The sequence below is a fragment of the Bombina bombina genome, chromosome 12, assembly GCF_027579735.1.
Source record: "Bombina bombina isolate aBomBom1 chromosome 12, aBomBom1.pri, whole genome shotgun sequence".
NCBI lineage: Eukaryota > Metazoa > Chordata > Amphibia > Anura > Bombinatoridae > Bombina > Bombina bombina.
Window position 1 is genome coordinate 48,894,182 of NC_069510.1, and position 16,671 is coordinate 48,910,852.

Consider the following 16,671-nt stretch of genomic DNA (forward strand, 5'->3'; position numbering starts at 1 on the left):
CCATATTAGCTCGATAACGGTGATGATCTTGGAATCTCTGAACAGCCTTCCAGGGCGTATTACTTAGTTAGTAAGTATCAATCAGGTATTTCCTTATATCGCTACTTTGTAGCTGAATCAAACGATGCGGTCCGCCCCATACAATTTCAAATTTCAAACTGATGTTTCTCTTAGGTTGACAGCCCCAAAAAAAGCTGAAATGTGCAGGTAATTTATCACGTTGAGTACCGCAACAGCAGACACCTAAGCAGACCGATATCTTGATAGGAGTCTTACTTCTTAAACCCAGCCGCCATTGATCAGATTTTTTTACGCTCTGTAAGCAGTTAGCGGGAGTCCCCCAAGGAGGGATTTAAAAGACACTGCGATATATTCGCAAGCCCCATATGGCTTAGGAGGGCTCCAAACTCAAGCGGGATATACTACAAAACCCCTCTACAATGCATCCAGGGGTAAGTGGCTACGAGTGGGGAGATGAGTCGGCGTCCTTTCACTCCGCCGCCGTGCAGGTGTGCTGCACCGCTCTTCCCCCAGCAGAAGTCCTTCCATTCACTTGTTCTCCTTTGCTGAAGGAACATCATTGCGCTACTGGCAACTAGCTAGTTAGCCAATCACAAGAGACAAATGTGTGCAGGCACCAATCAACAGCTAGCTCCCACTAGTGCAGGATATGTGCATATTCTTTTTCAACAAAGGATACCAAGAGAACAAAGCACATTTGAAAATAGAAGTGAATTTAAAAGTGTCTTAAAATGACCTGCAAGTAAAATTTTGACTTTCCTATCACCTTTAATATTCTGTAGTTTTCCCACTAATTCTTTAAATTGACATGAAAAGCTGATTAAAATTCCAAGCACTGTCTGAATCATAACAAAAATACCATCTCTTTAAGCTATACAAAACCGCAAACTAATAATTTATACCTAGATTGGTTTCATGATGACGTGTGCAACAAACAGTGAAAAACAAATAAATATTAGCTTATTATGGCTTAAATGTTAGCTGGGTGATCAGTAAAATCAGCTTGGCGATATGTTTGTTAAATAGGTCCTGGAGAGAACACTGAAAAAAAAAAATCTCATGCTGCAGGCAATATTAATAGACCTTTCATTTTACTTCTGTAATCAAATTTACTTCATTCTCTTGGTATCCTTTGTTAAAAATCATACGTAGGTAGGCTCAGGAGCCGCAGTATCAGTACTACTGGGAGCTAGCTGCTGATTGGTGGCTGCACAAATGCCTCTTCTCATTGGCTCATCAGATGTGTTCTGCTACGTCCCAGTAGTACATTGCTGCTCTGAAGCTGACTTAGCTGGCCTAGATTACGAGTGGAGCGCTATTTGCCGCTCATGCTTGTGTGTTAACTCAGCTAGAAGTAAGCTTTTTGCATGCGTCAGGTAGCGCGCCTATTAAAAGTAAAATGTTTTCGCAAATACGTGCACAAGCCTGATATATATATATATATATGTTCCCAGTTTGTTGGATTGAGAGCTTGCATTGTGTGGCTGTATTAGGGTCCCAAGTTTTTTAAAGGGACCTTGACGTGGTACCTGGGCTTGTCCCATTTGGCCAAATGCGGTGACTAACTCTTCCATTTTTGCTTTTAATCTTAGCTGAGAGCTTGTTAGTGAGTGCTGGACTTTCTCTGTGTGTTGTATTAATTTGTTTTGTAATTTTCCCTATGGTTCTTGCACCCAGACCTGTCTGGGGTTAACTGCCTGTGACTCTGGGGACAGCACAGCTTCCTGTGAGTGCCAGTGAGCACCCAGGGCTGAGCATGTTGCTGGGTCATGGGATGTGAACCCGGTCTGGTCTAAGAGTGCAGTCCCCTTCTGTTTTATTTATATATATATATATATATATATATATATATATATATATATGTATATAGTCCAAAGAGAGAATAAAGCACTCGCTGGTCTTCAGTCAACAAACTAACAAATTTATTATTAATGCATTAATACATTTTTCTCTTTTCTCTCTTTGGACTTGTTATTCTAAGAGCACCCTGGCAGCTAATTTCCTATGCAAATTTTTACATTGAGATATACAGGATATTGTTAAAAACACCAGGCCCTACTTGCAGGACTCGCCTAGCCTGCTGAGGATACTTGCAGACTTTGTGGATCTACGACAGGATGACATTTTGGTCACCATGGACGTGGACAGCCTCTACACTGTGATTCCCCATGCTGGTGGGGTGGAGGCTGTCAGGTCCATGGTGACCAACAATGCCCATTATAGGGGTCCAACTATTGAATTCATTTGTGAACTGTTGACCATCTGTTTAGAAAAAAACTATTTCAAGTTTGAGGACTGTTACTATTTGCAGGTAGCTGGCACGGCCATGGGGTCGAATGTGGCACCCACTTACGCAAACATCTATATGGAGTGGTACGAGCAGGAGCTCATGAAACCGTTTGAACATCCACAAGTGACTTTTTATACTCGCTACATCGATGATGTTTTCCTCATATGGAGGGGTGGTGAATTGTCATTGCGTGAGTGGGTGTCACATTTGAACCTCATGGCTAGCCCTATTCAAGTTAAGCTTGAATTCAGCTTTGATAGTGTGAATTTTTTGGACATTAATGTGTTTAGGGTGAATGACTCTGACTCTGGCGGTTTGGCGGTTTGGCACAAAGTTGTACACTAAGCCTACAGACCGCAATTCAGTGTTACACGCCAGTAGTTTCCACCCTAAACACCAGAAAAAGGGTGTTCTCACCTCTCAACTCACTAGGGCACTGAGAAATAACAGCGAGACACCCTTGCAGATGACCCAAGTGAAGGAAATGGGCGAAAAAATTAAACAAAAGGGGCTATCCTATGACAGATATCTGTGAAATTCAGGAGAAATTGTTGAACTCTGATCCTACATATGACACTAGGGCTCCTATTAAGGATACGTCTGAACAACTTAATCTGATCACCACGTTCACACCTGGATTTGAACGTTTATCCAATGCTGTACGTCGCCACTGGCCTGTGGTTGGTACTGATCCTATGTTACCTTTCCAGAAGATGACTGCTCCAAGGTTGGTCTACTGGAGGGCCAGGAATCTGAGGGACATCCTCGTTAAATCTGACCCAGTGGACCATTACCGAAAGGAGACATGGCTGAAGTCATCGAAGAAGGGCTGCTTCCCCTGTGGAAGCTGTACTACATGTAATAGCATGTGCAAGGGAGATTCTTTTCAACATCCCCACAAAAATCAGCGGTTTAAAATAAACTACCGCCTTAGTTGCACCAGCACTTTTGTGATCTACATGCTTACTTGCCCGTGTTCTCATGTGTATATAGGAAAAACGACCACCTCCTTAAAGGGACAGTATACACTCATTTTCATATAACTGCATGTAATAGACACTACTATAAAGAATAAAATGCACAGATACTGATATAAAAATCCAGTATAAAATGGTTTAAAAACTTACTTAGAAGCTGTCAGTTTAGCTCTGTTGAAAAGGCAGCTGGAAAGCCCACTGCAAGTGGGAAATAAGACACTCCCCCCCCCTCCCCCTTCTTTTGCATATGAAAAGACCCTTTACACAAACAGGAGCAAGCTGGAGAAGGTAGCTGACGGTATTCACATAAAACTTTGGGGCTTGGTTAGGAGTCTGAAAATCAGAGCAATGTTTTTTAAAAATAAGCAAAACTATACATTTATCTAAAAAAAAAACTTTATGGGCTATATAAATAGATCGTCTAACAAACATTTATGCAAAGAAAAAATGAGTGTATAATGTCCCTTTAAGTGATAGGATGGCCAATCACCGCCACGCCATCCGTGAGGCCTTGAAGAGTGGTGAATCTGACCAGCCAGTTGCACGCCACTGTGCACACTCCAAACATCCAGTGTCTAGCATCAGATCAATGCTAATTGACCACATCCCACCGAATCTGAGGGGTGGCGACAGAGAAAAGAAACTACTCCAATGCGAGAGCAGGTGGATATACAGATTGGGAACTATGGCCCCAAGGGGACTTAACACTACATTGGACTTTAGCCCTTTCTATTAGAGGTTATTATAATCCATTACCCACATGGAACTGAGGGTCTTAGGGTCTCCGCCTTTAAGTTGATTACCATACTCCTATGGGCTTGATGGGTACATAAGGTTAATTTTTAAAATTGGGTTTATGTCCTATCATTATTATATGCTAATGGGTTCTTTCTGTGAATTTAGCCTGCAATATTGAGCCATCATCATTTTACCCCTGTAGTTTTGAATTATTTTCATGATGTAGTTACCTTATGATGTAGTGTGTATATGGAGCTGCACATTAGTATTTGCATTTGATATTTGCTCTATATGTATATAGTTCACTACATCAGAATAGTTTTCTGACATCTGTGAAAATAAACTATCAATCAGCCTCCATCTTAGCCACATGCAGGTAACACCCGGAATGTTTATGTTGCGAAAATGTTTGTTTATTTCTGTTGCCAATAGCAACCGTTGCGCTTCATGAAATATTACTTTCTGAACATGTGCATACTAGCCCCGGTGGTTCACTGACATCTGGTAAGTGATGCTTCTGACGTTGCTATGACAACGCTGTGCTATGCGTCATCACGCTAGGCACGGCTAGCGTGTCAGCGTGACATACGGATGGCGGTAAAGTTTAAGGGGTATTTGTACTATTTAAGGGGTATGTTTTTAATTGTATGTGATCTGATTTCGGGTGCTTAGTTGCATTCTATTTCTCATCTTTTGTGACATTAACAAAGGCACAATGCAGTGCCGAAACGTTTGTCTTTTAATCTAAGGAAATAAATTTATATCTTTTAAGAAAAGTCTAGTGAGTGCCTGCTTCTTGGAGGAATTATATATATATAATTTAATTATCACATAAAGTCCCATATAAATGGTTCAAAAGAACAAAGGCTGGCTCCCTCCGGTAGTCAGGTTTAAAAGTCCAAAGATTAAAGTCCAAACAAAGAACTCCAAACCGAATAAAGAAATGTATCCCCTGTGTTGTGGGGAGAGGTTTATTTTGCTTAAAACAATTTAAAATAAACCTAGCTGCAATGCTCTTCACAGTGCTGCCCGAGAAGATAGTGCCAGCAGCACTGTGAAACGCGTTGCAGCTGTGTTTATTTTAATTGTTTTAATCAGAATACCCATTTTTACTTGCATGCACCACTCATAAGCTAGTCCTTTTAAGGGACATAAAATCCCCCAAAATTTGTTTAGAACTATATTATACATTTGCTTAAACAGTAGGTGACAGCCATGTTTTTTCATGTAGTGCTCAAGAAATGTCCACGCTACTTTTTTAGATATATCTTCAACAAAGTATACCATGAGAACAAAGTAAATTTGATAACAGAAGTAGACTGAAAACTTCTTTCAAGTTGTGTGCTTTTTGTGAATTACAAGACAAAAATTTGGGGTGTTATGTGCCTTTCACTATGTGTTTAACTCAATTGCAGGGTTGAAACGCATAATAAATGGCATCCAACAATGCGTTTAACACGTTTTCTTTTTGCACTTTTATGCTTCTTATGGTGTCTATATAACCAAAACCTGCAGTTATTGACCTTCAACATATTTATGTAGTCAGACTGATGCACTATAGTGTGCTATAATGTGTATTATTATAATATGTTAATTTTCTTGCTCCCGCTTGCACTAGCCAATCATTGCTTTCTTTTGTCTGATACCCTGTGTGCTTCTGCTTGCACAAGCCAATCATTGCTTTCTTTTGTCTGATACCCTGTGTGCTTCTGCTTGCACTAGCCAATCATTGCTTTCTTTTGTCTGATACCCTGTGTGCTTCTGCTTACACTAGCCAATCATTGCTTTCTTTTGTCTGATACCCTGTGTGCTTCTGCTTACACAAGCCAATCATTGCTTTCTTTTGTCTGATATCCTGTGTGCTTCTACTTACACTAGCCAATCATTGCTTTCTTTTGTCTGATACCCTGTGTGCTTCTGCTTACACTAGCCAATCATTGCTTTCTTTTGTCTGATACCCTGTGTGCTTCTGCTTACACTAGCCAATCATTGCTTTCTTTTGTCTGATACCCTGTGTGCTTCTGCTTACACTAGCCAATCATTGCTTTCTTTTGTCTGATACCCTGTGTGCTTCTGCTTACACTAGCCAATCATTGCTTTCTTTTGTCTGATACCCTGTGTGCTTCTGCTTACACTAGCCAATCATTGCTTTCTTTTGTCTGATACCCTGTGTGCTTCTGCTTACACTAGCCAATCATTGCTTTCTTTTGTCTGATACCCTGTGTGCTTCTGCTTACACTAGCCAATCATTGCTTTCTTTTGTCTGATACCCTGTGTGCTTCCTGCTTACACTAGCCAATCATTGCTTTCTTTTGTCTGATACCCTGTGTGCTTCTGCTTACACTAGCCAATCATTGCTTTCTTTTGTCTGATACCCTGTGTGCTTCTGCTTACACTAGCCAATCATTGCTTTCTTTTGTCTGATACCCTGTGTGCTTCTGCTTACACTAGCCAATCATTGCTTTCTTTTGTCTGATACCCTGTGTGCTTCTGCTTACACTAGCCAATCATTGCTTTCTTTTGTCTGATACCCTGTGTGCTTCTGCTTACACTAGCCAATCATTGCTTTCTTTTGTCTGATACCCTGTGTGCTTCTGCTTACACTAGCCAATCATTGCTTTCTTTTGTCTGATACCCTGTGTGCTTCTGCTTACACTAGCCAATCATTGCTTTCTTTTGTCTGATACCCTGTGTGCTTCTGCTTACACTAGCCAATCATTGCTTTCTTTTGTCTGATATCCTGTGTGCTTCTGCTTACACTAGCCAATCATTGCTTTCTTTTGTCTGATACCCTGTGTGCTTCTGCTTACACTAGCCAATCATTGCTTTCTTTTGTCTGATACCCTGTGTGCTTCTGCTTACACTAGCCAATCATTGCTTTCTTTTGTCTGATACCCTGTGTGCTTCTGCTTACACTAGCCAATCATTGCTTTCTTTTGTCTGATATCCTGTGTGCTTCTGCTTACACTAGCCAATCATTGCTTTCTTTTGTCTGATACCCTGTGTGCTTCTGCTTACACTAGCCAATCATTGCTTTCTTTTGTCTGATACCCTGTGTGCTTCTGCTTACACTAGCCAATCATTGCTTTCTTTTGTCTGATACCCTGTGTGCTTCTGCTTACACTAGCCAATCATTGCTTTCTTTAGTCTAATATCCTGTGTGCTTCTGCTTACACTAGCCAATCATTGCTTTCTTTAGTCTGATACCCTGTGTGCTTCTGCTTACACTAGCCAATCATTGCTTTCTTTTGTCTGATATCCTGTGTGCTTCTGCTTACACTAGCCAATCATTGCTTTCTTTTGTCTGATACCCTGTGTGCTCCCGCTTGCACAAGCCAATCATTGCTTTCTTTTGTCTGATATCCTGTGTGCTTCTGCTTACACTAGCCAATCATTGCTTTCTTTAGTCTAATATCCTGTGTGCTTCTGCTTACACTAGCCAATCATTGCTTTCTTTTGTCTGATACCCTGTGTGCTTCTGCTTACACTAGCCAATCATTGCTTTCTTTTGTCTGATACCCTGTGTGCTTCTGTTTACACTAGCCAATCATTGCTTTCTTTTGTCTGATACCCTGTGTGCTTCTGCTTACACTAGCCAATCATTGCTTTCTTTTGTCTGATACCCTGTGTGCTTCTGCTTGCACAAGCCAATCGTTGCTTTCTTTTGTCTGATACCCTGTGTGCTTCTGCTTGCACAAGCCAATCATTGCTTTCTTTTGTCTGATACCCTGTGTGCTTCTGCTTACACTAGCCAATCATTGCTTTCTTTTGTCTGATACCCTGTGTGCTCCCGCTTGCACAAGCCAATCATTGCTTTCTTTTGTCTGATATCCTGTGTGCTTCTGCTTACACTAGCCAATCATTGCTTTCTTTTGTCTGATACCCTGTGTGCTCCCGCTTGCACAAGCCAATCATTGCTTTCTTTTGTCTGATACCCTGTGTGCTTCTGCTTACACTAGCCAATCATTGCTTTCTTTTGTCTGATATCCTGTGTGCTTCTGCTTACACTAGCCAATCATTGCTTTCTTTAGTCTAATATCCTGTGTGCTTCTGCTTGCAGATTATCATGGTGAGACTACAGAGAGTGACCTTCCTGGCTCTGCATAATTACCTGGGTCTGACCACAGAGCTCTTCAATTCGGTAAGATGTGTCAGCCACATTCTGCTCTATAGTTGCAATGGAGATTTAGCCTACAATATTTATATAGAGCTTATTTCAAATAGGTTATTTAGCAAAATAAATGCAACGACCCTATTTGGGACCCTCAAATACGGTATATACATGCGTTCCATAGAGAGAGAGTTTGAAATATAAAGGAGTAGTGTGAGATTCGGGATAGATAAAATGCAATGTGGCCTGGCCCCTGGGACTTAAGTTGAATATCTGTGATTTAGATTTGAAAGAAGTACAAGAATAAAGTATACATATACTCTCACTATTATTCTTAAAGGGACATTAAACCCCAAATATTTCTTTCATAATTCAGACAAAGAATACAATTTTAAACAGCATTCCAATTTACTTTGATTATCTAACTTGCTTCATTCTTTAGATATCCTTTGTTAAGGAAATAGCAATGCACATTGGTGAGCCAATCACATAATGCATCTATGTGCAGCCACCAATCAGAAGCTACTGAGCCTATCTAGATATGCTTTTCAGGAAAGAATATCAAGAGAATGAAGCAAATTAGATAATAGATGTGAATTAGAAAGTTGTTTAAAATGGTATTCTCCATCTGAATCATGAAAGAAAACATTTGGGGTTAATGTCCCTTTAAGTGTATGCTAGTCAGTTTGTTTATTCACAATATTATATATACGCATCAGCAGTTACACACTACATTGTGAAAATGTTTTAAAGGGTCATAAAACCCAAAATTCTTCTTTCATGATTCAGATAGAACATACCATTTTAAACAACTTTCCAATTTACGTCTATTATCATTTTCCCCCTTTTCTTGTTATCCTTTGTTAAAATGCAGGAAGGTAAGTTCAGGAGTGTGCTCATGTCTGCATTTTTAAAACAATGTTATACATTAGCAAGACCACTATATGGCAGCACTATTTCCTGTCATGTGGTGCTTCACGCTACCTACCTATGTATCAATCTCTTCAACAAAGAATAACAAGAGAACAAAGCAAATTTGATAATAGAAGTAAATTGGATAATTTGTTAAAATTGTATTCTCTATCTGAACCATGAAAGAAAAAGTTTGGGTTTCATGTCCCTTTAAATGTTGTTAGCAGAATTTGCAGGGTTTTGATATTGCAAAGCAGTCAAAGGATACACTCTTTGAAAATCTTTGTGACCAATCAGAGGCTGCTAAAAAGTGAAATGTAATATTCACTGTATAGCAATGTCCAATACACAGACAATAACTGCAATATGCAATCCTTGTCTCTGGTCTATCTGGCGGGGGGAAAATAGCATTTACCGTACTAAATGTAACTATGAAATTTGTGGGAGATTTTATTATTCCATTATTAGGAATTTTTCATACTATCACTGTAAAAAGTTGATATATATTGGGGTGTATTCCCTTGCTGCACTGGGGTGGATATATTTTTTTTAAACACATTTTATTATGTTTATGTGTAGGAGAGCCAAGCTATCCCTCTGCTGTCTGTCACCAGCCTGACCTCTGGAACAGGGAGCAATAAGCCAATCAGAAGACAGATTTCCAACATTACTTCTGAAGAAAGCAATGTCGATAAAGCTGAAAAACCCATTGAGAGTCAGCCGGACTCAGAGGCAGGAGTCTTCGGTATGTCCCCAAAGCCAAGGCTGGTTTATCTCTGTCTGATCTCTAACTCTGTACATTTTGAAGAGTGGAATATTTGCTCTTCTTAGTTGGAGAAAATTTGAGATACACAAATGTAGTTAAAAATTTAGTATAAAACACAAAATTTTATTACTGGTAGAAAATGCTGACATGAATGAAGTAATTACAGAAAAGTACATAATTATCTGGTTCAAAAGTTAAAGGGACATAAAACACTCTGAGCTAGATTATGAGCGGGGCACAAATTAGCTCTCCAGCTCGCGTATTAACTTTGCTAGAAGGAGACATTTTGTGTGCTTGGGGTTGCTCTTGTATTACAAGTTGAAAGTAAAAAGTTTGCACACAAGAGTAAACCCAACGCAATATTGCGACCGTGTGAACTTCTCCCATAGAAGTCAATGGAGAATGAAAACTTAAAAAAAAAACACCCATACTCATGCACTAGCCCAACCACGTATATTCAAGAGTGCTAAACCCAACATGAAATATTAATATTTCACATTCCAATGTTGTTCACATAGTAGATATGCATTTTACATGAGCAGTATCAAAAATATATAGAAATATATAGTTAATAATAAAAAGTACATTATTTTCTATGTAAAGAACATAGGAATGTAAAATATTCATTTTGCAATCAAGATTTTAACACGGTTGAGTTATCGCACATGAAAAATTAGTATTCTTAAGGCACGTTATTGAAATATTACATATAAAATATTTAAAAAAATACTAATAAAAATGATTAAACATACTTAAATAATGAATACAATATTCTAAATAATCCATAAAATATATTTATCATTTTTTACTGTTAAAATATTTTTTATTAATTTTTTAAAAAATTGTATATGTAATATTTCCATAATGCTCCTTAAGTGTGCTAACCTGACCGCGCTGTAAACTGCAAAACAGAATGCGCAAAATGCATATTTTACTTTTCTATGTTCTTAACATAGAAAATAATGTACTATTTATTAATAAATATATATTTCTCTTGTTAAGTGTATCCAGTCCACGGATCATCCATTACTTATGGGATATTCTCCTTCCCAACAGGAAGTTGCAAGAGGATCACCCACAGCAGAGCTGCTATATAGCTCCTCCCCTCACTGTCATATCCAGTCATTCTCTTGCCAGCCTCAACCAAGATCGAGGTTGTAAGAGGAGTGTGGTGTTTTATACTTTAGTTTATTCTTCAATCAAAAGTTTGTTATTTTTAAATGGTGCCGGAATGTACTGTTTATCTCAGGCAGTATTTAGAAGAAGAATCTGCCTGCGTTTTCTATGATCTTAGCAGAAGTAACTAAGATCCATGGCTGTTCTCACATATTCTGAGGAGTGAGGTAACTTCAGAGAGGGAATGGCGTGCAGGTTTTCCTGCAGTAAGGTATGTGCAGTTAATATTTTTCTAGGGATGGAATTTGCTAGAAAATGCTGCTGATACCGAACTAATGTAAGTAAAGCCTTAAATGCAGTGATAGCGACTGGTATCAGGCTTATTAATAGAGATACATACTCTTATAAAAATGTAATATAAAACGTTTGCTGGCATGTTTAATCGTTTTTATATGTATTTGGTGATAAAACTTATTGGGTCCTAGTTTTTTTTCCACATGGCTCGCTTGATTTTGGCCTAGAAACAGTTTCCTTAGGCTTTCCACTGTTGTAATATGAGTGAGAGGGGCCTATTTTGCCGTTTTTTTGCACAGCAAAAATTACAGACACAGACATCCAGCTTCTTCCTGCATGATCCAGGACATCTCTGGAGGGCTCAAAAGGCTTCAAAGTCGTTTTTGAGGGAGGTAAAAAGCCACAGTAGAGCTGTGGCAGTTGTTGTGACTGTTTGAAAAAACAAAAAACAAAAACAAAAAAAAAAAGGTTTTTGTCTTTTATTATTCCGTTTTGGGTATTAAGGGGTTAATCATCAATTTGCAAGTGGGTGCAATGCTCTGCTAACTTGTTACATACACTGTAAAAATTTCGTTAGTGTAACTGCCTTTTTTCACTGTTATTTCAAATTTTGACAAAATTTGTGTTTCTTAAAGGTGCAGTAACATTTTTTATATTGCTTGTAAACTTGTTTAAAGTGTTTTCCAAGCTTGCTAGTCTCATTGCTAGTCTGTTTAAACATGTCTGACACAGAGGAAACTACTTGTTCATTATGTTTGAAAGCCATGGTGGAGCCCCATAGGAGAATGTGTACTAAATGTATTGATTTCACCTTAAACAGTAAAGATCAGTCTTTAACTATAAAAGAAATATCACCAGAAGATTCTGACGAGGGGGAAGTTATGCAGACTAACTCTCCCCACGTGTCAGACCCTTCGCCTCCCGCTCAGGGGATGCACGCTAATATGGCGCCAATTACATCAGGGACGCCCATAGCGATTACCTTGCAGGACATGGCTGCAATCATGAATAATACCCTGTCAGAGGTATTATCCAGGTTGCCTGAATTAAGAGGCAAGCGCGATTGCTCTGGGGTTAGGAGAAATACAGAGCGCGCAGATGCTGTAAGGGCCATGTCTGATACTGCGTCACAATATGCAGATCATGAGGACGGAGAGCTTCAGTCTGTGGGTGACATCTCTGATTCGGGGAAACCTGATTCAGAGATTTCTAATTTTAAATTTAAGCTTGAGAACCTCCGTGTATTGCTTGGGGAGGTATTAGCTGCTCTGAATGACTTTAAATTTGAAAAATTTGAAAAAATTGACCTCAGCGCCTAATGATAACCTTTGAGCCTGGGAAGGGGTACTCCTAGCTATTACCCAGTGAAAGAAACAGAATAAGGGGAAATCCCAGGCGCCTACCCTAAGGAGGCTAGGTTGAATAAAAATATAAAATCTAAAATTCAGTGCTGTCTAAAATGTGTTTTAATACAAAGATATAGATAATTAAAAACTTGGATATAAATGTTTACAAATTTAAACAAATATACATACAAAACTTCATGGATCCATGATAAATAACAGATAAAATTAAAAACAATGATGGATGAGATAAAATTTTAAGCAATTATATGCTGAATGACTTTAACACAGTTGCAGTACCAGAGAAATTGTGTAGGTTGGATAAATACTATGCAGTACCGGTGTGTACTGATGTTTTTCCTATACCTAAAAGGCTTACAGAAATTATTAGCAAGGAGTGGGATAGACCGGGTGTGCCTTTTTCCCTACCTCCTATATTTAGAAAAATGTTTCCAATAGACGCCACTACACGGGACTTATGGCAGACGGTCCCTAAGGTGGAGGGAGCAGTTTCTACTTTAGCAAAGCATACTACTATCCCGGTTGAGGACAGTTGTGCTTTTTCAGATCCAATGGATAAAAAATTGGAGGGTTACCTTAAGAAAATGTTTATTCAACAAGGTTTTATTTTACAGCCCCTTGCATGCATTGTGCCTGTCACGGCCGCGGCGCCATTCTGGTTTGAGGCCCTGGAAGAGGCCATCCATACAGCTCCATTGACTGAAATTATTGACAAGCTTAGAACACTTAAGCTAGCTAACTCATTTGTTTCTGATGCCATGGTTCATTTGACTAAACTAACGGCTAAGAATTCTGGATTCGCCATCCAAGCGCGTAGGGCGCTATGGCTTAAATCCTGGTCAGCTGACGTGACTTTGAAGTCTAAATTACTCAACATTCCTTTCAAGGGGCAGACCTTATTCGGGCCTGGTTTGAAGGAAATTATTGCTGACATTACTGGAGGTAAGGGTCACACCCTTCCTCAGGACAGGGCCAAAGCAAAGGCCAAACAGTCTAATTTTCGTGCCTTTCGAAATTTCAAGGCAGGTGCAGCATCAACTTCCTCCGCTTCAAAACAAGAGGGAACTTTTGCTCAATCTAAGCAGGCCTGGAAACCTAACCAGTCCTGGAACAAAGGCAAGCAGGCCAGAAAGCCTGCTGCTGCCTCTAAGACAGCATGAAGGAACGACCCCCTATCTGGCGACGGATCTAGTAGGGGGCAGACTTTCTCTCTTCGCCCAGGCGTGGGCAAGAGATGTTCAGGATCCCTGGGCGTTGGAGATCATATCTCAGGGATATCTTCTGGACTTCAAAGCTTCCCCTCCACAAGGGAGATTTCATCTTTCAAGGCTATCTGCAAATCAGATAAAGAAAGAGGCATTCCTATGCTGTGTGCAAGACCTCCTAGTTATGGGAGTGATCCACCCAGTTCCGCGGACGGGATATTTATTCGAATCTGTTTGTGGTTCCCAAAAAAGAGGGAACCTTCAGACCAATTTTGGATCTAAAGATCTTAAACAAATTCCTCAGAGTTCCATCTTTCAAAATGGAAACTATTCGGACCATCCTACCCATGATCCAAGAAGGTCAGTACATGACCACAGTGGACTTAAAGGATGCCTACCTTCACATACCGATTCACAAAGATCATCATCGGTTTCTAAGGTTTGCCTTTCTAGACAGGCATTACCAATTTGTAGCTCTTCCCTTCGGGTAGGCTACAGCCCAGAGAATCTTTACAAAGGTTCTGGGCTCACTTCTGGCGGTTCTAGACGACATCCTGATACAGGCGTCAAGCTTTCAAGTAGCCAAGTCTCATACAGAGATAGTTCTGGCATTTCTGAGGTCGCACGGGTGGAAAGTGAACGAGGAAAAGAGTTCTCTATCCCCACTCACAAGAGTCTCCTTCTTAGGGACTCTTATAGATTCTGTAGAAATGAAAATTTACCTGACGGAGTCCAGGTTATCAAAACTTCTAAATGCTTGCCGTGTTCTTCACTCCATTCCGCGCCCTTCGGTAGCTCAGTGTATGGAGGTAATCGGCTTAATGGTAGCGGCAATGGACATAGTGCCATTTGCGCGCCTTCATCTCAGACCGCTGCAATTATGCATGCTGAGTCAGTGGAATGGGGATTTCACAGATTTGTCCCCTTTGTAAATCTGGATCAAGAGACCAGAGATTCTCTTCTCTGGTAGTTGTCTCGGGTACACCTGTCCAAGGGTATGACCTTTCGCAGGCCAGATTGGACAATTGTAACAACAGATGCCAGCCTTCTAGGTTGGGGTGCAGTCTGGAATTCCCTGAAGGCACAGAGATCGTGGACTCAGGAGGAGAAACTCCTTCCAATAAATTTTCTGGAGTTAAGAGTGATATTCAATGCTCTTCTGGCTTGGCCTCAGTTAGCAACACTGAGGTTCATCAGATTTCAGTCGGACAACATCACGACTGTGACTTACATCAACCATCAAGGGGGAACCAGGAGTTCCCTAGCGATGTTAGAAGTCTCAAAAATAATTCGCTGGGCAGAGTACCACTCTTGCCACCTGTCAGCAATCCATATCCCAGGCGTAGAGAACTGGGAGGCGGATTTTCTAAGTAGTCAGACTTTCCATCCGGGGGAGTGGTAACTCCATCCGGAGGTGTTTGCTCAGTTGATTCATCGTTGGGGCAAACCAGAGTTGGATCTCATGGCGTCTCGCCAGAACGCCAAGCTTCCTTGTTACAGATCCAGGTCCAGGGACCCAGAAGCGACGCTGATAGATGCTCTAGCAGCGCCTTGGTTCTTCAACCTGGCTTATGTGTTTCCACCGTTTCCTCTGCTCCCTCGACTGATTGCCAAAATCAAACAGGAGAGAGCATCAGTGATTCTGATAGCACCTGCGTGGCCACGCAGGACTTGGTATGCAGACCTAGTGGACATGTCATCCTTTCCACCATGGACTCTGCCTCTAAGACAGGACCTTCTGATACAAGGTCCTTTCAATCATCCAAATCTAATTTCTCTGAGACTGACTGCATGGAGATTGAACGCTTGATTCTATCAAAGCGTGGCTTCTCCGAGTCAGTCATTGATAGTTTAATACAGGCACGAAAGCCTGTTACCAGGAAAATCTACCACAAGATATGGAGTAAATATCTTTATTGGTGTGAATCCAAGTATTACTCATGGAGTAAGGTTAGGATTCCTAGAATATTGTCTTTTCTCCAAGAGGGCTTGGACAAAGGATTATCAGCTAGTTCCTTAAAGGGACAGATTTCTGCTCTGTCTATTCTTTTGCACAAGCGTCTGGCAGAGGTTCCAGACGTCCAGGCATTTTGCCAGGCTTTGGTTAGAATTAAGCCTGTGTTTAAACCTATTGCTCCCCCATGGAGCTTAAACTTGGTTCTTAAAGTTCTTCAAGGAGTTCCGTTTGAACCCCTTCATTCCATTGATATTAAACTTTTATCTTGGAAAGTTCTGTTTTTGATGGCTATTTCCTCGGCTCGGAGAGTCTCTGAGCTATCTGCCTTACAATGTGATTCTCCTTATCTGATTTTTCATGCAGATAAGGTAGTCCTGCGTACCAAACCTGGGTTTTTACCTAAGGCGGTTTCTAACAAGAATATCAATCAAGAGATTGTTGTTCCATCATTGTGTCCTAATCCTTCTTCAAAGAAGGAACGTCTTTTACATAATCTGGACGTAGTCCGTGCCTTGAAGTTTTACTTACAAGCTACTAAAGATTTTCGTCAAACATCTACCCTGTTTGTCGTTTACTCTGGACAGAGGAGAGGTCAAAAAGCTTCGGCAACCTCTCTTTCCTTTTGGCTTCGGAGCATAATACGCCTAGCCTATGAGACTGCTGGACAGCAGCCCACTGAAAGGATTACAGCTCATTCTACTAGAGCTGTGGCTTCCACCTGGGCCTTTAAAAATGAGGCCTCTGTTAAACAGATTTGCAAGGCCGCGACTTGGTCTTCGCTTCACACTTTTTCCAAATTTGATACTTTTGCTTCTTCTGAGGCTGTTTTTGGGAGAAAGGTTCTTCAGGCAGTGGTTCCTTCCGCTTAATCCTGCCTTGTCCCTCCCATCATCCGTGTACTTTAGCTTTGGTATTGGTAT

At 40.4% G+C, this 16,671-nt stretch overlaps 1 protein-coding gene across 9 annotated transcripts in view; it reads left to right on the forward strand.

The window, feature by feature from the left end:
• The window catches only part of PNPLA7 (patatin like phospholipase domain containing 7), a 503,274-nt gene that overhangs the window by 211,165 nt on the left and 275,438 nt on the right, over nucleotides 1-16,671 (forward strand). For all 9 annotated transcript variants that reach the window (XM_053695647.1, XM_053695646.1, XM_053695653.1 and 6 more), the window contains 2 exons: nucleotides 8,087-8,167; nucleotides 9,629-9,794. In XM_053695647.1, coding sequence (XP_053551622.1) covers nucleotides 8,087-8,167; nucleotides 9,629-9,794 — 247 coding nt within the window. The remainder of the gene's footprint in view (nucleotides 1-8,086; nucleotides 8,168-9,628; nucleotides 9,795-16,671) is intronic.